General features: G+C 47.4%; 1 protein-coding gene across 2 annotated transcripts in view; it reads right to left on the bottom strand.

Moving 5' to 3' along the window:
* The window catches only part of LOC121443390 (aminopeptidase O-like), a 254,765-nt gene that overhangs the window by 6,733 nt on the left and 224,237 nt on the right, over positions 1–23,795 (bottom strand). For both annotated transcript variants that reach the window (XR_005973658.1, XM_041645145.1), the window contains exon 13: positions 15,316–15,432. Coding sequence is in view for 1 of the 2 variants with exons in the window: in XM_041645145.1 (XP_041501079.1) it covers positions 15,316–15,432 (117 nt within the window). In the remaining variant the exon portion in view is untranslated. The remainder of the gene's footprint in view (positions 1–15,315; positions 15,433–23,795) is intronic.

Below are 23,795 nucleotides of genomic sequence, written 5' to 3'. Positions count from 1 at the left end.
GGGACCTATAGCTCTGCCAGTCGCTCAGGCCAAAGAAAGAATCACTTCTCAACTGCAGGGCAGCAAGAGACCTGTACCAATTCGGAACAGTGGGCACTCTGGTCTCTCAGGTCCGACGTATCCTGCGGGAACCTGGCTGACTTACAGGCCTGCCACTGTGATTTCTGTCAGTCTGAAACTGTACAGTGTAAAAGGAGGCTTTGGACAGGGTCAGGACTGAGGCTCACTACTATTTGGGTAAGGGATTAAGTGTTATTAATGACAGCAGCATGGTGGGAACCCTGAAGAAAGATAAGTAGAGAGGGGTCCCTAGGAGGAAGGGGAGGTTCTATATCGCTGACAGACTGATGGGCACTCTATAGTGCATGTATGTAGTGAAGGTGTCTCTGATCATGGTTGGCAGATGGGGGTGGGGAGTCTATTAGCTGGGGTCTGTGTACAGGATCAGTTGTGAGGGTAGGGGAAACAAGAACCCAGACAAAAAAGGATCCACCAAGTAGCTTATCCCCACTGCTTTTGAGACAGGGTCTCAAGTAGCCCAAGCTGACCTCAACTTTGATGCACAGGGGAGGATGATCTATGATCTTGAACTTCTTCACTTCCTGCCTCCACTTTCCAGGTGACAGGATTACAAGTGTAAGCAACCATTCTAATTTATGCAGTGCTGGGGATAAAACCCAGGGCTCAGCGAGCACTCCCTACCCACTGAGACACATCTTAGTTGCACACAGAGAAGTAACAACATACAGCAGGGCCCATTTCCTATTAGAACGAGGCCCCATAGGTGGGGGCAGGAGGCTGCAGCCTGGCTGGAGTATGTGACGGTTCAGAAGGCCACGCCACAGAGGCTCTTTCACAGCATGAAGTCAGCGTTTCCACTCCGCTTACAGTCAGAAATGGTTTATTGTCGTGACGAATAAGAGAGCCAAGCTTCTGAACCCTGAAGGCTCACACGGCATCCAGGAAGGACAGACCGTCTCCCCCACCCCGCACAGAGCAGGACAAAACAGTCTTTTCAACAGTAAGGGCTACATGCACTTCAGTATTTCAAAGACAGGATGTTTAAAAGACACCAGAGAGATGCTGCATGGCTGAGAACCGGCCCACCCCGCCCACCCCAGTCTCCACTCACGCAAGGGCTTTCAGTTTTCTTTCTATCCAGTTCTTTGGGCAACAAAGAACATCTTAGTTTTCTCCTCCAAACTTGCGAGCACCCACAATCACAATTAATCCCCTCCCAGGACAAGGTGACACCTGTCACCCCGGCAGTATTTGAAAGTGAACACCTGTGGAAAGCTGGGTTGCTGTCTTCCAGATCACAGACCTTAGTGCCCATCAGAGGCGGCGGACACTAGCAGGGAGACAAGGCTCCTGCAGTTAGCCACAGCTCTCAGGAGCAGCTTGGTTCATTTGCATATTCCTCATTGTTAAGTAACTAACTGGTGGGTTGCTGTGGGATGGTCAACCTTTGGGGGCACACTGCATACATCCATGACAGTGACTGGCACCCAGACTCCAGGAGGCACTAGGTAAAGTCCAGCGTGTGGGTGGGTGTGGGGGACAGGAGGAAAAACTAAGGCCATTACCAGAACCCAGAAGTTGCCCCTCTCCATGCTAGGACTGTTCGTAAAATTTCTGTGCAGGCGCTGCCTCTGTTCTGGGTTTTCTTACCCAATCTAACACAACAGCAGAGCGTGCCCTAATTTAACAACAACAATAACAACAAAATCAGAGCAATAGACTGTCTGGACTTGTTTTCATGAGTAAAGAAAGACTTCCCGGTCCTGAGTAACAGCTACTGAGTGTCCCGTCAGACCAGAACTGAACTGAATGCCCCCAGAGGGATGGTGCCTGCAATAGTGGAGACAGAAGACAGCCCACGGAGCCATGGAAACCCAGGTGTGTGTGGGCACTGCTCTGCTCAAGCAACAGGCATGTCTGTGCTCTCAAAGACCGTTAAAGAGGCCTCCACTGTTCACTCCCGCCAACAGTCGCTGCTGGGCTCACAAGGTGTGTGCTGGGCATCAGTGCCAGAGAACAAGGGCCCCAGGGAGGAACCTTGTGAAGGTGGCCTCCATCTTTCCCAGTCTGTGTAGCAAAACCATCTTTTCCTGTCACTGGCTGTCCCCGCCCAGTCCGCCTGTTTCCAGTGTCGGGGAGACAGCTCCGACTAAACCAAGTCTTCCAGTCAGAGTCACTCTGACTCCTGCATGGTAGTCTGCTTGCAGTTTTGAATGGTTATACTTGATTTTACTGATTTTTTTCCCTTCCTATGGTTTTTCAATTCTGTTCTTTTAGTCTTAACATTTCTTGTGTTTATGTGTATTCAAATGATCTAACTGCACCCTTGACTTTTCTTTGGTTTTCTGAGACATTTGTTTGATCTGTAGCCCAGGTTGATCTAGAATTTCCAACGTAGCTCAAAGTTGCCGCCCAAGTTCTGGGGTTACAGGTGTGAGCCACCACGCTTGGGAAACTACACTTTAACTATTTATGCTTTACTATACTTCAACTGTTGGTGGAGTTAAAAATTTAATGATTTAAATAGTTGTTTGGTTGAAAATATCACCTCAGCTCCCTAACACCCCTTTATACAAAAAGTCCAGATTGTTTGGCTGGGGGCTTCACCCCAGTCTTGGCATAAGCCCCCTTCCCTTGGAGTTGCCTTAGTCCAAACTCCACCTTCAAGAAAGCCCGCCAAATGGTGACCCTTCCCCAGGGAGGGTTGAGACCACTCCCACAGGCTACTTAAACTGCCCCCCAGAGAATGAACACATGGTCTCCCCTTTCCTCTCTTCCCCTCTGCATGCCTTCCTGGGGCCACCTGGGAGCACTGCATTAAACATAGGCATCTTTTATTTGGTCTGGTTCGGTCTGGAATTATTTGTGTTGGCGGAGAGGCTTGTCTAAAACGAAATACCTAACGTTAGTGACTAAAATTCAGGGCGCTCCTAAAGTTTTGTTAGGAACCCCTGGCAAGTGTGGAGTTAGCAAACACCTAAGTCTGAAACAGCATCCACATGGTCGGGCCAGACCTAGATGCAAGAGGCTATAGGAGAGGTGGCAGCCTGTGAGGTGGGCGGGCCGATTCGGAGTTGTTCCTGGGAGTGCAGTTGAGTGGCTCCTGCCTCTGTGGAGCCTGCGTCTCTGGCTGGATAATACACGACTACCAAGAACATGTTCTCTCTCCCCTTCTGAGCTGAAAATACAGACAGCAGACAATCCCGAGTGGGGTGCAGAGACGGGGCATAGCTATAGCCTGGCTGGCCCTTCACTGCCCCACCAGGCTGATGGAGCTCCCGTGGCCTACGGACAAGCGGTGAAGCACAAGGCCTAGCACACAAATGACAGGACAGAAAGTCTGGGTCACTGGAGTCTGCCCAGCTGTTAGCAGGTTGATTCCTGTGTGACACATCGGTGTGCACACTTCAGGACAACAAATAACTTTCGTGGGGTGTGGTGCACGCCTTTAGTTCCTGTACTCACAAGGAAGAGGCAGGCAGATCTTTGCAAGTTTGAGGCCAGCCAGGGCCACTACACAGTGTTCCAGGCCAGCCAGGGCTACACAGCAGGACTTCATCTCAAAACCAAACAAATAAATGCTACCCCCCAAAAAAGAAAAATCTTAGAAAAACTTATTTCCAGGATGTACTGCTCAGAACGCAAGAGGTGAGACCCATGCCACTGGAATAGACTCCGGAACTCTGCACCAACACAGGGTCCTGGGGTACGCAATACTTCATGCGCTCTTTTGGGTTGGGTGCAGAAGGGAGGATGGGTACATGGAGGATAGGTCTCAAATAGCCTTCCTATCAGAACTGCATCTGAGGCCAGACAACTAAACCTGTCGGATAATGTCTTACAGTGGGCCGCCAGGGTGGACTGTGGCAACAGGTCTGAGAGACTGGGACCCACTAAAAGGCATCTATAGGCCTTGGTTCGGGTCCATGGTTCATCTAGTCCAAACACAGTAGAGGCAGCTAACTATGTAGGTATGGGGGAGGGGCGGTACAGAAGGGTTCCAGCAGGCACACTTATGCATGTGCAAACGTGTGCACAGACAAGCTTACTTTTCAACAGTTCCCTCATTACATGCAACACGCTGAGTTTTTTATTATAGTTTTAAAGCTAGCTGATAACATACTAAATAAATTTGTGGCCCGCTGTTTTGTGGGGAATTGGGCAAATCTACCTCCCTAAAGTGAAGATCAGAAAAGAGTCGGACTTCAGGGAGGTGGGGACCACGCCTAGGAGACTCTAGACACTGCAGATGACCCCTATCTAGCAAATGTGTCAGCTAAGTACTACGGCCTTCTCTCCACTACAAAAGTTGATTTTTGAATTCGTGAGACTTTAGGAGAAGGTAGCAAAGGGGAACGGGTGCCCGAGTGACAGGGTACGATCTACAGGGGTGGGGGGGCTGTCCTCATCCCAGCATATAGTGACAGTGATGGCTATGAACAGGGTGGGCTCCAGGACAGAAAAGGGAGAGGTGAGACCACACAGCTCCACACCAACTAGCCCTGGCCGTGCGTGACCACTGGATGGAAGAGAAGCAGCCTTGGGAGATGATGCTCACAGCACCTTCTGGGTCTGAATTACCAGGACCTTCTCAAAGCAGTTTTATACTCACCTGGTCTCACATCAGCCCTAGCTGTGTGGCAATCCTGTCCTATGAACAAGGTTCCTGTGAACCAAATGGTCCCTCTGGGCGGAAAATCTCTTCATTTGCAAATAACACAGAGAAAACCCGCTCTTCAGACGTCTGCAGTCTTAAAGCTTCTATTCTTGAAGTATGCTTCAGGTCCAGCACGTGGACCCTGCCCCCCCAGGGAGCCCCATGTCCAGTGATCATCCCTCCTGCTATGTTTACTGACAGTTACAGCAATTTAAATCCTTACATCACCTTTGTACGATGCTTAGAAAGTCAGGAGCCTGGAGCCATTCAGCCACCCCCACCCCACTGGCCTCCACGCAGTGCCTGCTTGAGGCGTGCTTCTGAATGAACAGCACTTCTGCAAGCAGAGAATGCTTTCATTGACTTTGAAATTATAATGCACAGTTGGAAGCTATAAAATGCTTTGAAGAATACCACCCATCCTATTTATGACAGGAAGCCCCTTTTTTCTCAGTCCTTTTGATTTTGAAATTTACTGCTAAAGGGAAAAAAAATCTGTCCATGGAACATGATCTGGGAAGCCCATTAAACCTCATCTGGAGTTTCATTTTGTATCTGTAAACAGAGAGACGAAGGCTTGGGGCTTTTTTAAGTTAATAAGTCTACACTGTAATAAACAATCCTGCTTTTTCAATTTGTGTCCTTAAATTAGATTTACTTGGCTTTAAAGAGGTTCGCTGCTGGTGAGAGGGGCAGCCTTTGCAGGGCAGCTACGGGCTGATGGCACTGCCAGCTAAGAACTGTTTCCCGGTGCAATGGTGCACCCTGACCTCCTCTCTCTTCTGAGACCAGAGACCTGTAGGCTGTGGTGTGCGCCAAACTGTTGCTCTTCTTTCCTCTCACTGATCCCCGCTCCCAAAGGACTATAAAATGAACATTATTCGTCTAATAAAGGAAATTAGACCTTATTTCAGCTGCTGCTGTACAGAAAGGATAGTAAACACTAGACCTGGTCTGAAGACAGACACAGAGGCTAGGAAGATGGCTCTGTAAAGTTCTTGCTTTGCAAATACAAGGAAGGAATGGTGAGCCTGTCACTCCAGCAACCAAGAAGACAGAGACAGGGACTCGCTGGCTGGCAGCCTAGCCTAACAGGTGAGAGACAACAGATGACTCCTGAGGAGCCACACCTGAAGCTGACCCATATCCATGCACAAGAACACATACACTGGCAGACATGTGACTTTGTCTGCGGTAGCACACTGAGCGGTAACTCAGCTGCTGCAGCAACCACACTAGCATGGACAGAGAGGACCAACATTAGTACAACAGAACAGAACGCAGCAGCCTCACCTATGTGTGAACCAACTCCTGTAATCAAGGCAGAACCCCCTCTTTCCTGCTCCCCGATAAGCAGGGGATTTCATTTACGTGACTTTAATGCCATTATGGGTTTGGTGCCGGTCAGGAGAACTTAGGCACTGTGTGGGGCTTGCACTGGATTCAGACAGTCATCACCTTCTCTTCCTAGACTTCCCGCTGAGGAGTGACTCCTTTCAAAATGTTCTGAGGTCAGAAGTAAGAGCACCAGTCCTTGCTCTTCAACAAACAGCGCCTAGACTCAGCTGAAAAGAGGACTTTTGCTGCTGGTAGGAACAGTGACCAAGTCGGCGCAGCGATGACCCGGAGGTCTCACTAAGTCCCCAGAGGCTCTCTTGAAGGAGTTTCCACTCTTACCCCAGCACACAAGCTTCTGGAATTAGTCCGGACAGGAGATCCAAGAAAGACTGGAGCAGCACGCAGAAGGAGTCTTCCTCCTGCACCCTCCAGCCATGGCAAAGACTGGGAAAGCCAGGACACTATGGCCTAAAGGGAATTCGTGGAAGACTGAGAGTGTGGAAGGAGCAGAGACATGAACACAGCAGATACCTGAGATGTGGGGGAGAATCAGCTAGAAAAGGGGGTGTCCTGACCCCACTTAACAGCCACATGTGTGCCCCCCCTTCTTAATGGAATGGTCATTACTTCCAATATTCTCCAAAGGAACTAGAAACACTTCTAAAAGAAAAGACTCCATGTTAAAGACTCGGGGGAATGGCTACACTGGTCATCTTGCCGAGTAGCTCAGTGTCTCTCTCGGGCTTCAGTTTTCTTTGGATTTTGCTGTGGCTGAAACAGGAAGGAGGCATGGGCCACAGAAATTACAGGAGCTGAGTGTCTTTCACAGTGGAAATTTCTTTGGATTGGACTGAGTCCCAGAAAAGTCTGTCACAGGTTTGTGCCCTTGAGTAAGTGAACTGAGGAGAACTTGACTTGTTCCTAACTAACAAACACTGCAGGTGTGAGGTGGGGACCGGAGGCCTGAATGAGAGACACTTCTACAGATTCGATCTGTTAAGGGACTTTGGGAGTATAGAGAATTGCTCCAAGCAAAAGTACTACACCAATGTCCTGTAAATAGCCAAAGACAAACCCAACCATCAGCAAATAGGGAAAGGCAAGTAAAAACCACAACCATGCATGTAGACCCAGATAGCTAAGATGAAAAAGAAGACAGTAATGTGTGTTGACAAAGACACAGAAAAACTACAGCCTTCAAACGTTGCTGGTAGGACATAAAACTGTTCTCCCACTCTGAGAAAGTCAGGCAGGTCCTCATAATAGTCCATCAGAGTTAGCGCTTCTGGGCGGCCATCCGAGCGACCCGAGGAACCTTTACACAAACACTCATTGTCCATGACAGCTGCTGGGGGCTGACTAAATGGGGCATTATTCATAACATCAAAAATATTCGGCAATAAAAAGAATGAAGAAGAGCTGGAGCCAAAACTTGGTGGCAGAGTACTGGCCTAGCATGCAGGTAGCCCTGGGTTTAATCTCTAGCATCTTAGTAGGAAAAGACAAGGACAAAGAGCTGAGGGTAGCTCAGTGGCAGGATTTAATCCATAGCACGGGGAAAGTACTGATATGAACTGCAAGCAACAAAGAGCCTGGAAGCCTCTGCCACGAGAAGAAAGTCAGTCACAAGGTATCACATGACACAGATCAGAGTCTACACACGCAAGCGTCCAGGCTAAGCAAACCTAAAGGGATAGACGGGACAGACGTCTGAGCAATACTGGCTGAGGAGCTATTGGGAACCAGGGTCCTTCTGGGACTAGAAAACCACAGGCTTATACACTTTAAATATGTAAACTGTAATGTGTACGCGCGCGCGCGCACACACGGAAGGTCATCTTGTACCCTGCCACACAAAGAGAAGACCATGAGCCTATGAGTAGGAAGCAGAAACGAGATCCAGCTCTCAGGCCTGTGGGAGCTGCACTTGTTGGCAGACTTCACATTTGATCTGTGCCATCTGCTTCCCACAGGCACTAGGAGCCGGAGAAGACACTTGGAGAATTTTGGCAACATGGCCCTTTCATGTTGCAACATTTAAGGTACACCTGACATCTTTGTATCATTCAATTTACTACGACAAAATAGAATTTAAAGTTCTCTCTCTCTCCTTCCTCTCTTTTTCTCTCTCCCTCCCCCACCCCGTGTGTGTGTGTGTGTGTGTGTGTGTGTGTGTGTGTCTCAGTACAAAGCACTGACAAAACCCCACACACTGATACTACCAGGGACTTTAAAGTGATAGGAACATGAGGTGTAGTTTGGTTAATTAAAAAGTCTCCAGCCTTAGGAATAAGGGAACATTAAAAATAAGCAACAAAAAAACAAAACAAAACAGCACAAAAGTAAATCTCTACTTTTGTTATTCTACATCAGCTTAAAACAACAGAAAAACAGGAGACAACAGTGTTGCTGGGTTTTCATGGGCAACTTCTGTTAACACTGAAACAAGAAAGAAAACTACGAAAGGAACACTGAGCAACACTCTCCTGACTGTGTGTGCAAAGGCACTGTTACAAACCAAGCACAAGGAGGGAGAGCACAGGACACAGCTCAAGAATGACGTGACCGCTGTTCCTTTCTAAGGCAGATGCAGAGCTGGAGCGGCCTGTCAACTGCTTCAGTTCACAAGCACCATCCTGGGTCTTCATACAGACGAGACTCAATCGGAGCCACCTGAGTGGCCCATGGGCTCCATCCTGAGCTCAGATTCTGGAGTGTGTGTCTCTCATCTGCCACCTGAGTTTGAGCACCACAAAGGTGTCACCTGCTCTGAACACTGTGTACTTGTGAGCTGCCAGGTGGAAGACAATGGTGAAGTTGTCCTCAGAGAGCTTTTCTGTGAGATGTACAACAGGCTGGCTTTGAACTCACTGTGTAGACCAGGCTGACCCCGAACTCCAAAGTCTGCCTGCTTCTGCCTCCCAGGTTATTGATTAAAGACCACACCCAACCTTAATTACTGTCCTGGATACCAGCTCCCTTACTGTCCTTCAGTATTCTCCATCACTCTCAAACCTGTCTCAAGAGTTTCCTCGCACAATGATGCATTCTGACAGTGCTGGATGGTGCCGTAGTTGTCTTGGCAATGAGGCCTCATGTCACCTGGTACCCAGTTTAGGTCACCAGAAACTAACTGTGCAGAGGTAGCTGACAGGGCAGGGCCATGGGTGCCAAGGTCTTGGTGCGGAGGATTGTCTCAAGCCCAGGGCTGCACTGAGGAGGCACACAGGGGTTTACCAGGGTCAGTCTCTGCCTCACCACGCTATTTAAATTCTGCTGGGGGCAGGGAGACCCAGAGCCCCTGATGAGGCTAGCCAGGCTCTCTGACACAGCCAGCAATGCAGAGAAGGGGCTGTGAGCGACTGCAGGCTTCTCCACAGGCTGCACGTGGAAGTGCAACAGATGCTTAGAGCGATTTTCCTGGTGTCCACGGCACGGGTTCACCATCCTGTACCAGTGTGCTGCCCCCTTCATCTGCAGGTCGTCTTCTCTTCTATCACAAGAATCCACCTCTTCATTCTTGGAAGCTTTGGGAGGGCAGACCGGGCTCCAGGTGGCCCCTAAATACCGACAGCCATCTTTGTGGTTCACATACTCTAGGTTGTTAGTCATCAAAGGCTAGACAATTCATCATGAGATTTTAAAAACTGCCTTTTCCTGAACCCACTGCTATCTTAGAGCAGGGCTTCTTTTTTTTTTTTTTATATTTATTTATTATATATACAATTTTTCTGTCTGTGTGTATGCCTGAAGGCCAGAAGAGGGCGCCAGACCTCTTTACAGATGGTTGTGAGCCACCATGTGGTTGCTGGGAATCGAACTCGGGTCCTTTGGAAGAGCAGGCAATGCTCTTAACCACTGAGCCATCTCTCCAGCCCCAGAGCAGGGCTTCTTAACAGGGACTTTGCCCCTTAGGAGACAGCTGGCAAAGACCTAGAGACATTTGGAGTCCTACAATGGGAGAGAGGGAACCTCATATACAGAGAAGCCTGAGATGCTAAGTATCAGAAAGTGGGGGGCGGGAATAAAACCTTAATTTCGAGTATTTCCACCTCCACCCCATAGCCACCCCATCTCTAGTCTCACCCCATCCCCACTCCATCTCCATCCCTACCTCATCCCACACCCTGGGGGCAAAACACATGCCAACTAATCATTGACCCAAAGACCAGGAATTCTGAGACCACAAGTAAAAGGGTTGTCACAGGCAGGAAGACAACACCCACCCACCCAGTGGCTGAGCTTCCCCCCTTTTTCTCCCTCAGTTTATGAAAACAAAGAATACGGAGCTAAAGAGACAACATAAACTGTCAGCTAAGAAAGAGCCTTCCAATGAACAGAAACCACATTAACCAACAGGCACGCTCAGCTGGGTTATGGCTCAGGAACCAGGCATGCAGGCACAAAGTCCTGGATTCCACCACTGGCAAGACATCCCAGAAAGCAACACGGTCCCATGTTTCCTCATCATACCTTGTTGACAGTTCCATGAAGAAAGTATTTATAGCTTCATTTTAATTCCCAGGAAATTAAGGCTCTGTGACCTTCACCCTTGTCCCCAAGGGTCTGGAGCACTGGCCAACCCTAGCCATTGTGGAGTGCGGATTTCCAGCTGAGGACTCTGATCTGCTAGTCCATGCTGACACTCAACCATTGCAGTTTCCAAGGAAAACAAAATCAGATATGAAGCCCCAGAGTAGAGATCATTTCATCAAGGCTAGCAGCGGCCAGAAATAAACCCCAGCCCTCAGCGCAGGCAGCCCTCAGCGTAGGCAACACAGTTGAAATAATGCTGTACTGATGGCTGGGGTAAACGAACGGTGTGTGTCTCCATTTAGCTACGGCTCTGGGGCTTGAATGCAGCTTACTGCAAAGTCCATGCCTTGACTAACCTGCTTAACAATCAAGAATAAGCTGGTACTTCACGGGGATGGGCACACACCGCTATCCTGCTTCCTTGCTCCTTGATTTAAGACAGCGTCTCACTGTGTAGGTCAGGCTGTCCTGGAACTCACTGACATCCACTGCCTCTGCTTCCCAAGTGCTGGGATAAAAGGTGCTAACACTGTACCTAGCTCTTACTCCTATTTCATCCTGGTTTCATTCACCCCCACCTATTTTTTTTTTTTTTTTAGTTTGAGACTGGGTCTCATTGTATAGCCCAAGCTGGCTGGGAACTCATCCTGATGTTCCCGCCTCCTGCACTCTGGGATGGTGACAGCCCTGTCACCAGACAGAGCTCACACTTCGTCCTCTCATGTCACAGAGCCTCCCACATTGTGAGGAGATGAACTGGTGCGGTCAGTGGCCCCTTCTCAGCATCTTTCCAGCTGACAGAGAGGGGCCACTGCAGTGTGGGCCACGCTGGTCACAAAATATATCTACATCTTTATCTTCCTCTCTCTATTATATAAAACAAACAAACAGAAAAGTGCTGGAGATGCTGCATACTGAGGTATTGCCCTTGTCTAAAACACTCAGTGCAGCCTCATACACGAGTTGCCTGAAGTGAGCTATGGGGTTGGTAGGGCAGGCAGACACGCAGGAAGACCACGGATCTTCTCGCCATAGACCAGATTTCCAGCTTAAGACACTTGCTAACGCAATACAGGGAACTCATTATTTTAAAAGGGATCAAAAAACATTTTTATAATTCCATTTTAAAATTTGTTGCACTTTTTATGGCTGTTTTTGCAATAGTGTATGTACGTTAGAAGTTCATGATTAAAACAGACATAGGTGAACCACATAAACCAACTGGGGTCTTTAGGGGACTTTGCTGTGGTGCTGGGACCTGAACCCAGGTCCTTTGCAAGAGCAGCAACTGTTCTAACACAATCTAGCTCTCTAGTCCCTAAATTACATTATCATTTATCTGTGCATATGCGCATGTGTATCATTTATCTGTGCATATGCGCATGTGTATCATTTATCATCTGAGCATATGCGCATGTGTATCATTTATCTGTGCATATGCGCATGTGTATCATTTATCATCTGAGCATATGCGCATGTGTATCATTTATCTGTGCATATGCGCATGTGTATCATTTATCTGTGCATATGCACATGTGTATCACGGCACACATGTGGAGGGCAGAGGACAACGTGTTAAGAGCCACGTTTCTCCAGCATTCAAGTCTTTAGGTGTGGTGGCAGACACCTCGACTCCGCTGAGCCACTCATTAGCCCTTAAGAGGGATCTTACATAAGGCTGTTTATCCTAGAATCTGCTGTCCAATACATGTTTAAAATTTTATAGCTTTTTATCTGAGCATCACATAGGACTGCAGACAAATGCCTCTCTGGACTCTATTTCTAGACAGTTTGTTTTCATTCCTGGAGAAGGAACCCTGACCCAAGGCTGACTGGTAGCTCTGGCTCTGTGTGTAAAAGGCACCCAACTCATGGGATTCTGTTACCTTCTAGGCCAAGAAACACCAAGGAGGCCCAGAATAGTGAGAGTCACGGTGTCACGTCTCTTCACACCACACTGGTCCTGTGTGCTTCCTTTAAGATCTGGGTCCACTGTGTCCCCTCCCCTCACAATTTCTTAAGGGCAGGAAAGGGGGCACACAATCCCGAACAGAGTGCAGAGCTGGCCCTGACAACCCCTGACACACAAATCTCCTAAAGCAATACCAGCAGCCTGGAGGTATAACACACCACGGAGTTCTCACCAACAGAGCAAGGGCAAGCAGTAAGAGCAGCTCAGCTGAGCTGCCCCACCGCCACAAGGCTGTAGAAGATTTTTTTTTTATAGTTCAGACTCTTTCAGCTGCCGTAGGAGGGGTGTACACTGCACTGTTGTGAGGGCATGGACAGCGGGAGCACAAGGCAGCAGCAGGAGGCTCCTTTCTCAACCTTGTCCATACGCAGGGGCTTTCAGCAGGCCAGTCAGACTCCTCATTCCACATCAGTTTCAGGGCTCGGACAAAGACCTGTGCAGAGCCTCAGAAGCCTTTCTTCTTCAGGGATGCTCGGCACACATCCTGCTAAAGAGGTCTCTTTGGCCATCCTTCAAGTGACTGCTACTTATTCCACATTTAAGAACCCTGACAATTAGAAGAAACTCCCTTGCCTGCTCAGTTACAGGGCAATAGTGAGAACCAAGTCAGAAGACTCAAGACTATTTCCACCAAGTACAGTGGTTTCTCCTATGGAGTGTCTGTCTCTCAAAGTTGGTGATGGCTCAACTTAATTCCTGCTGCTTAGTCACCAGAAGTCACACTTAAACAATGGATCTACTAGAACACAGCCCGTGGCTGAAAATCTTGTTGCTTCTGTGATTTTTCCCCACCAGAATTCGAGTAAAGAGAAGCCAGCAGCGCAGGACCTGCAGCCACACTAATTGTAGCTCCTGCTCCACGGGTTTCCATCCACAGGTCCGGCAAGGGCCGCAGCTGCAAACTGCCTCAGAAAGAGGCCGGGCAGTGATGGTGACAGTCCCAAGACCTGCTGGTTAGACTGAGACCCAGGTATTAGGTCGATCACAACTTTCCCTGGCCTGCAGCGGCATTTGTCTATGGATGCCCAAGTGTGTTTTAAGGTTTTGATTTTATTTATTTATTTATTTATTTATTTATGCCTCAGCAGCAAAGTTAAAGAGATGTTATGTTGCAGAAACCACATGGCCTCCTGAAGTGTGAATTTTCTGTCCCTGCATAGAAAGCATTTGCTGGTTACCACCCTGACAGGTTCTGAGTCCACACATCCGTTCTTGTCCTTTGGCTCGATGTTGCTTCCTCTGAGGGTCCTGAACACCTGGCTTAGGGGCGGCCAGTCCTACTCCGTGCGCACTCCTCTACAGCTCTTGGCTGAGGCCACCTGGCTCACTCAGCGAGGTGAGAAACCTAAGCTTCCTAAGGGTGAGCCTGGCCTGTGCGCCCCACTTCTCAGTGTGTAGATGGTAAGTGTGCGTGCTACAGCCAGATCACATCTGTGTGAAGGGAGCCGCGAGCATTAGGTCTACCTGGTATCACAGCAGAACCAAGTGTCCCGTCTTCAGGCGGTAAGACAGCTTTTGATATTTACAAAAAGGGAGAAACCTACTCCCTTCTCAAAGGGTTAAGTGATGATACACAGTAACCATATCAGGCTGTAAGGTAAGACAGGATGTATCACATGCCAACAGGAAGAAGGAAAACAGGATTGAGAGCTTCACGGCTTCTGGGCACCAAGGGACAGGTGCTTAGCACCTGCTCGGACCCTCCCACCCAGTCTCTACTCCAGGGGAACTCAACCCCGTCAAAACACAACCCTCTGCCTATAAATAGGAAGGTCTTTGAGACACTAATTAAAAATAAGTCTGGCATTTGGAGTCTCTGATAAACAAAGGGCCAAGAGCAGAAACAAACACAACAGTTGCTCATTTGATCTATACATAGGTATTAAGGACTGCCAGTGTCTCCCCAGGGGCTTCTTTCAATTACTCCTAAATCTGTGGACTTGGAAACTATGTAACAAAGTCACCTTCTCAGTGAGTGTAACCCACTTTACTAACTCTGAAAGCCACTAGAAAAGCCAGTATATCTAAAACAGAAGCTCAAAACTATAAGGTGCTGAACAGCCAGAGCCTGAAACCACCTCTGTGCTGCGTGCATCTCATTCTGTGTACATCCCACGCAAGGGGCCCAAGTTTCAAGTGCCCAACAGCCCAGGTGCCAGTGGCTGAAGTGGACAGAAAGCTCAGAGCTGGCTTTCTTATAGTCTCTGCATTTGAGAGTGCTGTGTCAAAGACCAGTTCTCTTTGAACTTTTGTTTTTTCCCTTAGGATGATTAAATACATTAAATACTTATGGTTTTGTGTTTTTCAAAGCTGAAATAAGCTAAGCGAGACTGAGGCACACATCACACTGCTTTACCACAGGCATCACTTTTACTTTGTAAACCGTGGCTGCTAGATTCGTTTTTCATTTCCTTTACACATGGCTTCTGGCCCTAGCTGAATGCAGCCGGGATGCTTCCACACATCTGAGCTGACTTTCCTTAATGGGCAAGGGAAAGGCGGCGCCACCAGAGCACAAAATGACCCGCCCAAGTCTTAATTCAAACGACTCCACCCTGTTGCTCAAGATTTTGAGAAACTTGTACTATCTTTATGGTTTACTCATAGGAGGGAACTCCTAGGCCTCCAACAGTTACAAATACAAAGTGATCGCCGGGGAATACTGGAGGAGGCACGAGCTGAGCACTTGCTTCTGGAAGACCTGTTCTTGACTGGCACAGGGCATCATGTTAAAGCCAGCAGTGAGCTCATCTCTCTTCCCACCAGTGGGGCACACCGGTTCGATTGTTACCTCAGCATCCTGCTCCTGGAGGCGGTATGTCTGCTGGAGGCTCTGCAATGTCTGGGGGCTCAGGGCCTTCTGCTCTAAGAGACACTCCAAAAGCAAGACGATCTGGTCCGGAGAAAGCTGCGGACAAAAGAAACAGCCCTTGAAACGTTATGTACCCAACAATAAGATAAAAACAGGGTTCTAACTCAGGCATGGTTCTATGTCTGAAAGATGGGGTGTGTGGGTGCTGACTTTGCTCGGACATCAGGTTTATACTCTCTGCGGCCCCAAAGATTGCATACACCACAAAATGTTTCCGGCTAGACAAGGACTCAAGAGATTATCCAACTTTAGGCAAATCCACAGGAGTTACCATAAGTAGGTAGGTTCAGATTTCTCTTCTGAACCATGTTAAGCCTGCAAGGCACCTGTTGAACCCTGAAAAATAAACACAGTGTAACAATTGCCTCCTCTCACAGCCCCTCCCCTTCATGAGGAGTCTATTTTTAATCTGTGAGTTTAAGATACTAAAATCACTTTACAGGCTGCAGGCAAGCAAACGCACAGCAATGGACACGCCTGAGTACACAGGCTGTCTCACTCAGTACTCAGATAGCTGTCACACCGCAGTCGCTGGGAGAACGGCAAGAGCAATGGCGGGCATTTGTGTGCGATACAAACAGAACAGAGTAGCCATGGACAAACATCAGCAGTGCTCAGCCAGGAGCCACGCCCTGTGGGGCCCTCTCAACCCAGCAGCAGAGTGGAGAGAAAACTCAGGGTACACCTGTATTGACTGAAAAAGGTTCATCCTAAAATCAGAGTTTAACAATTATTTACACTAATTCTACATTCTCTATGCTGGCACCCCTCCATGCCTAGATACGCCTGACAATCCTGAGCAAATCAAACTTCTGGGGGCCAACGCTAGGCCAACAGAGGGTGCTTATGAACACCAGGATTTTAACTGCCAATTTCTAATACACAAAAGATGTTAACTTACCAAAACCCTTTTCTCGTCTCTCCCTTTTGTCCTAAAATACATGCTTTGCCTGGACCCCCCCCCCCCCCCCCCCCCCGCAATGTGCACACACTGGGTAGTCTCACCAAGAAAGTATCTCTCACCCTTCCTTCCTTCCCTCCCTCCCTCCCTTTGAGAAAAGGTTTCACTTTCTAGACTGGCTGGCCTGGAACTCTCACTATGCAGACCAGATGAGCCTGTCTCTGCTTCCCCTTGGGTGCTGGGATTAAAGGTGTGTGCCGTCACTTTTAGTATTTCTAATGTTTCTGTCTCACCTTAAATCTTAATGAACTTGTTTCCCCAGTGACAGACACAGTGCCCACAGCATTGGTTCCTGGGTGTATTTATTATGTAGTTTTGCCCCACCTACGGTTATACCATGGACAGATTCTGAAGCAAACAGAATACCAGCTATCTCTAGCAAGATGGCCCTGACCTATGAGATCCTAATGTAAGGATTCCATAAATGAGTCCATTCCCTTCCTGAGATAAAGTTTTTGCAAGATGTAGTGATACTAAGAGAACCCAGCTATTTGCTAAAGCAGGCCAAACCCAGGGACCTCCAGTCCCTAGGAGCCTCACCTGTCCCTAAGCACATGCACCTCAGGTGTATGTGGGCCATTCGGGCTCCTTCCCAGAGGCGCCTCCTTTCCATCACTGAGAGCCCTGGCTGGGGCCTGTCTCTCCGGCCCTCTTCCTTCTGGCCGCCCATCAGACCCCACAGCAGCTTCGGCATTTCCAGGGAAGCTGTAACTTGTCAGCTCAAGGCCTCGAATGCACCCTTCCCTAGAGACTACACACCTGAGACACCTTCACGCACAGCGTCTGCCCTGGGTCCTTAGCTAAGGCTCCTCAAGTCACCCCATGGCTTCTCTAGGTTTTGTTGTTGCAGTGGCTAACCATATACCTGACCTGGGTATCCCTCCTGGGTTCAAACACTGAACACAACTCCATTTAAAGAGTGAGAACTGCTAACACTTGAGCCGGACGAAACGCTTGAATCAACACCTGTGTGCTGTTTTCCTTCCAACAGAAAGCTCACATCTGCACTCAAACAGAATCAAAAGGGTCATGGAAAGCTTTCGTCGTCCCAGAACTGAGGCAATGGAAACATTTAGAACTAAGCCCCCTGACTTTAAGACTGACAGCTGAGATGACAGGAGGGCTGGCGGGAGTAGGACATAGGCACTCAAACCTTTGGGGGCTGTTTCCTAAGTTTATCTGGCTCTAATTAAAAGGTGGGAAAGAGGGAGGGTGCACCCCCTTCCAAGGATTCCACCCCCCATCATTCAGGAAGATACAGACGCCCTCATGCAAGCGCTGACTTGTTCGAAGGTGGGCAGGACAGAAGGCACAGCCATGCTGAACATTCCTCTCTAATGCTGGGAGATCTCTGCTAGTCTGGCCTTTGTAGAATGGACTTGGAGAAAGCACTCCATTAGTAAACAACCTGCGGCCACCTGGCTCTCCAATTCATGGGAAAAAGTAGTCTCTAAACAATGAAGAAAGTAGATACAAATTAGAGGCCTAATGCTGTTTTCGGCCACAGATAATAAACTAACATTCATTCACAAGTAAATATTATACATAAAAAAGGATTACAGGCTTGAGAAGAGGATGCATTAAAGCAAAAGTATTTTAATAGAGTGAACTTTGTAAAATACAAATTTGCTCCCTGTCAAGCCATCCCGCGATGGAAAAGTTGTAACACATGATAGATGTTCACAAAGGGACTGAAAGATCTGGAGTACTTGCAAATGTGCTGGGAGGCAGTGCTGGACAGTGGGCAGTCCTGGCAGCTGGCACAGGGGAACATCCCACTCCCAGCCACTTTCATATAACTTTGGGACCAACTGTGAGCTATCACTGAGGCATTGCAGGAGACGCAGAATAACCAGGAAAGAGCCCGTGTCGGTGAGCACGGGGCCCCGGGTCGCCAACTTGAAATGTTTCCCACAAGATCTGCCTTTCTGGCTGGGGCCGACAGCTCATGCTTGAAATTCAGTTGCAAGAAGAGAAAAAATTCTTCCTTTTCACAAACAAGGATCTGTGATAAGGTTATTATTTCCACAATGGGAACACCTCGGTATTGTAATAAGACCTCTGCCCAGAAAACTCGAGACAAAATAAGACCATGAGACGCCCAGATCATAAGGGTCCTTGAAAAGAAAGAACCACGCAGGCCTGTAAAACTTATTTAAACGAACACAAGAAACAAGAAGCAGCAGGAAGTCAGGCAAGTACAAACACTATTTGTTAATTGTGGAAGTCTGTATTCTTGCCATAAACATTGAAGACTTCATAGTTGTTAATTATGAAGAAATGTACAAAAAAAAAAGTTAATTCAGCTGTGCCCCCGCAAAGTTAAAAATTGAGACAAGCGGCACAACTTTCAACTGTTTTACAGTTTCTTGGAGAAAAAATGTGAAATTCCCAATCCCCGGCCCCCATTCACAAGTATAAACGGCACAACAGAAACAAACCCTGGCTCTTCCAGGAGGCAGGGGCGGATGTCCCTCTGAGCTCCTGGAGGACAATCCACTCACTGCAGCCCCCACCTTCCCCTCCAACAGCACAACACAATGCAGAAAAGCCAGTTTAACCCGTCGAATCAGAAATGCCACAGATACAAGTCTCACCATCAAGGTTCTACAGGCACAAACATCAGGGCTGCAGCTGGCATGCGCTGAAGGCCAAGGGGAGCCCCGAGCCCCTCCTTTGCAGCCCAGCTGGTGCACAGCAGAGGCCGGCATGAGGAAGGAAGTCGGTGCAGCTCCAGACGGAGTGAGCCTGAGACTAATGCAGCCACAGACTGACAGTGGCGTGAGTTCTATTATTACCCCATTATCACTCTGGGATCTGAGCCGAAATGAAGCATGCTTCCTCCCTGGTGCCATTTCCTTTTATCCTGGCTGGAGACTAAAAGCGGATCAATGGGGGCAATAATGTATGATGTCACTTCCATTATAGCGACAGCCTCCCCTCCTCTTTCAGTCTGTCTGAAACACACAGAAAGATCAATTCTTCCCAAAAATGGTTAAAAAATGCTTTGGGAGCATGCATCTTCCAGAAGAGCATTCTCTGCTATATTTGTCTATGTTACTTCGGCAGGAACTGTTTACACAGAACAAAACAGAAGAAATGGGGGAGGGAAGAAAATCTCAAATTCTCCTGTAGGCTGGAGACTTGCTGGCTGAAATTCAATCCAAGCAGGGGCCAAGGCAGAATGTGAGCCGCTGACCTTTCAAAGTCACGTGTAGAAGGTGAAAGGTGACCTCACAGATCTAAAACACCTTTCATTTTATGAGGCGTTCCGAATCTGGAAAATTCCTTGCCACCTTTTCCAGGAAACACAACCACCACTCTGCAGGCCCCAAGACAACCCACTCAGGTCCATGGGTGTCTGGTACCGATGAGACACATGAATGGAACCGAGGAAGACAGACATTGCTCTGAGCCTTGAAATAGAACTCTATCTAGTGATTTTCACTTGCAGACGATTCAAGGTAAGGATATAATGGAGAAAGTTCCAACAGTCCAAAGAGAAACAGAAGCAGGAGCAGGAGGAAGCCGGGTCTCTGCCGGACAGGAGAAGGCTCCTTCTTTGCGAGGCTGCACCACCAACAGGCACAGTTCAAGGGCGGTGACGGCACGGACTTCAGGACAGAACTAACCTGTCTTCCATGCATGAGAAACTTAAAGAGGAACTAGGGCTGCCATCACTGCTGCTACTGCAGGCAGCAGAAAAGCCTGCTCTCTGCATGCGTTTTCACTCTAATCACATTGTCAAGACCGAAACACAAGACTGGAAGACTGAGTGTGAACCCTGCCTGCGTTATTTTCAGGGTAAAATTGGAGGCAGCTAGCAAAGGGAGGTTACCAAGTAATGAAAAGTAAAAATACTGTCGCTTCAAACCACAGAAATCAACCAACAGGCACAGGTTCCTATGGTAGCCACCCTTTCAGAAGTCACTGCAACAGCCTCACTGTGATGTGGGAAACATTGCTAACAGTTGGAGATGCTAGGCAAATGTCTAAGCCATGCTTGGATAACAGCCCATCCATGCTATACACAGTGTGTCAAAAAGTTTGTTCTCTATGTTCTGTGAACTACGTGAAACCAGACCATGTGTATACTAATATTTTATGGTATTACATATTTTAAAAACTAAATCACTCTAAACGCTCAAAATGAAAATTTCCAAGGATTTTACAAGAGATGCTGAGGTTTTCATGTCTGCCTGCCTGGACTTTGCCAGACCCACAATAGTGGGACAGTGTGGGAAAGCACCCCCACTTCATGCTTCTGGGGAGAATCAATTCAGAGAAGCCCCAGCGCTTCAGGCCATCTTCTGCCGTAGCCAAACGATTTCCAAAGAACACAACTTTTAAGTCTCAGAAACTACTTTCAATTTCTTGTGTTCAGATTGTCCCCCATTGAAATTTGTTGTTTACTTCAATATTCTGACCTAACTTACCCACAGTTTATGCAATGACTGATGAACTAGTCTTGAATGTATATGTAGATTTTGATGAACTTGACCTTCTAATTTATAATTTATAGTGATGTCTTTTAGCTCTAAATTCTTGTTATATACAAACTTATCTCAATGTAATGCCCAGCATGTGAGTAAACACGCTGTTGTTAAAACTTTCAGTGGATTCTGATACAGTGTTACAGCTACAACCATGTGATACTTTGTAGCTATCACAAAGCACGGAATAGGGGCTGCATCCGGGTATAGCAAGATCAAAATGGAATGTAGACAAAGTCGGCATTTGGGTAAACGCTACATTTCTCTTTTTCTTTTCCTGACAGGTTTTCATGTAACCCATGCTAGCTTGAAACTTACTATGTAACAAAGATTAACAGTGAACTTCTGAAGTTCCCACTTCCACTTCTGGAGTTCTGGAATTACAAGCATGTGCTACCATACCAGAAGCGTGTGAGTGTGTGTGCGCGCTCATACGCACATGCTCAATAAGCACTCTGCCCATCTAGTCACATTTCTAGGACAAGTAAGATAATTTTCTAAAGACCTAGAAGGAAATTAAGGAAGACCCAGTCAAATTTTGAGTCACCCACACAAGACACTTGATCCTTTCCCTTTTTCTGTCTATACCTTAATCTGAAATAATTTTCTTAAATCCTGCTGCAAATATTTCCTGATAAATTAATGGAGAGAATATATATTTTAAGAAGAAGTTCAGACTACAACCTAATCTAAGTCTGTGAAGGAAATGCTAAGCGAGTACCAGACAGGCAGTGGCCAGGGCCTCTCAAGAGCAGGCCTGGCTACAGCCACCTCCTGACCCCCACACCCCCATGCACAGAGAAATCTCCGATGTTTTGGCTTCAGTACTTTCTCCTTTAAGTCAGTGACATTACTGTTAAATAGAAAACATCACTTCTGTGCAACCAGGGCTCAACAGCTTAAGGTATTTAATGTGCCAGTCTGGTAACCTGAGTTCAATCCACAGAGGATGCATGAACCATGAGTTCCTCTGATCTCTATATGCAAGTCATGGCACATATGTGTACACACACAGAGAGAGAATAAAGTTTAAAAGCTGGAAGAATATTAAGTATTCCAAATGCCTGTAGATTCACACAAAGCCAAGCCCTAATGATCACATGCTCTGGTTTTTATCTGGCATGTCAGGAGAGTTTTCAAGCACTCTCTAGTCTTTTCCCCATGAGAAAATAGTTAAACCCTAAATCTACTCAAATCTAGAATGTCTTCCATATTGCTCTGTCAAAGTGAGATCATCTGAGCAGCTCCATTACAGACGTGCAGCTCTCACTAAATAACAAAGTCGACACCAGAGCCTTCCCGGTTGACTTTGTTTCACATAGTTCTGCCTCCTGCACAGGTGAGACACTCATGCTCACGCAGCATGGGCTGCAGTCGGCCTGGAATGTGAGCTTCCTCTGAGTGAGGGTTAATGAGCACAACAGCCCACCTCCTGAAGAGAACGCCAGCTTCAGAGCTGTATCATGAAAGCTGGAATCCTCAAGCTGAAACAGGGCAACGTGCGCTCAAATACAACTCTTAGCTTCTGTTGAGAGCAGACATATGTAAGGACATTTCTAATAGATTGAAACCACCACATCTGTTTCGTGTGCCACCTATTCCTGAATTTCATACTCAAATGTTTATTAGAAAGAATTCAGTGTCCAACATGGCAAGATGAAATAAGACGGTAACAATGTCTGCAAGGAGAGCCATCAATAAACTGTTTAAGGTGTGAATGAATCTATTGAGAGCAGATGTGTAGAGAGCTACAGAAAAAGGTCCAGAACAGAAAATCCTCATTTCTAAAGTACAACAAATTCAAAGAATTCAAATTCAAATGCATGACCTAAAAGGTTTTATCGGCACTGCACAGTGAGGATGCCAATGTCTTCAGATGCAATGGACCAGGCTCATGAGCAAAATGAACTCTACGAGGATTAGCAAGCATGGGCTCCATGTTAAACTCGCTAACAAGGACTAAAATTTACAGCGTTAAATAACAAAGCCACAAACATATGTTAGAGTTAATAAAAAAGGGACAAGGAGGGCAACGGAAGTCCAGGGAAGTCACTGCTCAGATTGGCTTAGCTCACATGTTCAGGTATAGGTACAATCATTTTGAAACAGTATCTAATTGAATTTCACTCTTTACGTTCCCTCACCCCTGGCTCTGGCCTTTTTTCTTCACAGAGGCAACCGTACAACATAACTATATTTTTGGTCAGATTTTACTTTCTAATGTTCTGCCTTTTCTACTGAATCTAAGCTACCCAAAGACTCTGGCCACATGTCTACAATTTGCCTGTTGACTTCTGTTGTGTTCTTACTATATGCATATCCAGCCACAACTACAGAGGAATGGCAGGGAGTTGGATGAGGGTGCCGCGTCTCACTGTATGAATTACTGCTGGGTTGTTATTTAATAAAATGTATCTGGGGTCCCACTGTCCAATCGCTACCGTGTGACAGCCTCATTTCACAGAATAATTTAAGGTGCGTCGGACAGGGGGATCACGTTTGGACCTATTTTTGTATACTCTGGGATTCCAGTCTGTGTATTTTACATCCTGGATTGACTCTGAAAAAAATTCAAGAAAATTCATGCAAGGGAAAAGAAATGAACAGCTTCAGGGAACAAAGCAGAAGGTAGGTGTCAGGTCTTCAGGCCGTGCATTCATCTTTTGTACCTAGAGGGGACGAAGGCCATATTAGGCCAGCATTTGGTATAAAGGAGAAGCTGCTGTCTGTGGATGTTCAGCATATGGGACAGGAGTCTCACCACATCTGCCTATGTAAAGCTATGCTCCACACAGTGACCGGGCAAGTCATCAACAGCTGGCAACCCCGACACAGGACAGGTCCTGAAGCCCAAGAATACCCCGGTGCTGGGGTCTAAGGTCTATTGTGAGCTCCAGGCTGGGTGCAGAGCAGGTGTGGCCACAGCCACAGTCAGGGCTGGGAAG

This window comes from Microtus oregoni, unplaced genomic scaffold (assembly GCF_018167655.1).
Source record: "Microtus oregoni isolate MIOR12 unplaced genomic scaffold, Mior012 000105F_ref0000443, whole genome shotgun sequence".
NCBI classification, from domain to species: Eukaryota; Metazoa; Chordata; class Mammalia; order Rodentia; family Cricetidae; genus Microtus; species Microtus oregoni.
This window is presented reverse-complemented; position numbering and strand designations above follow the sequence as displayed.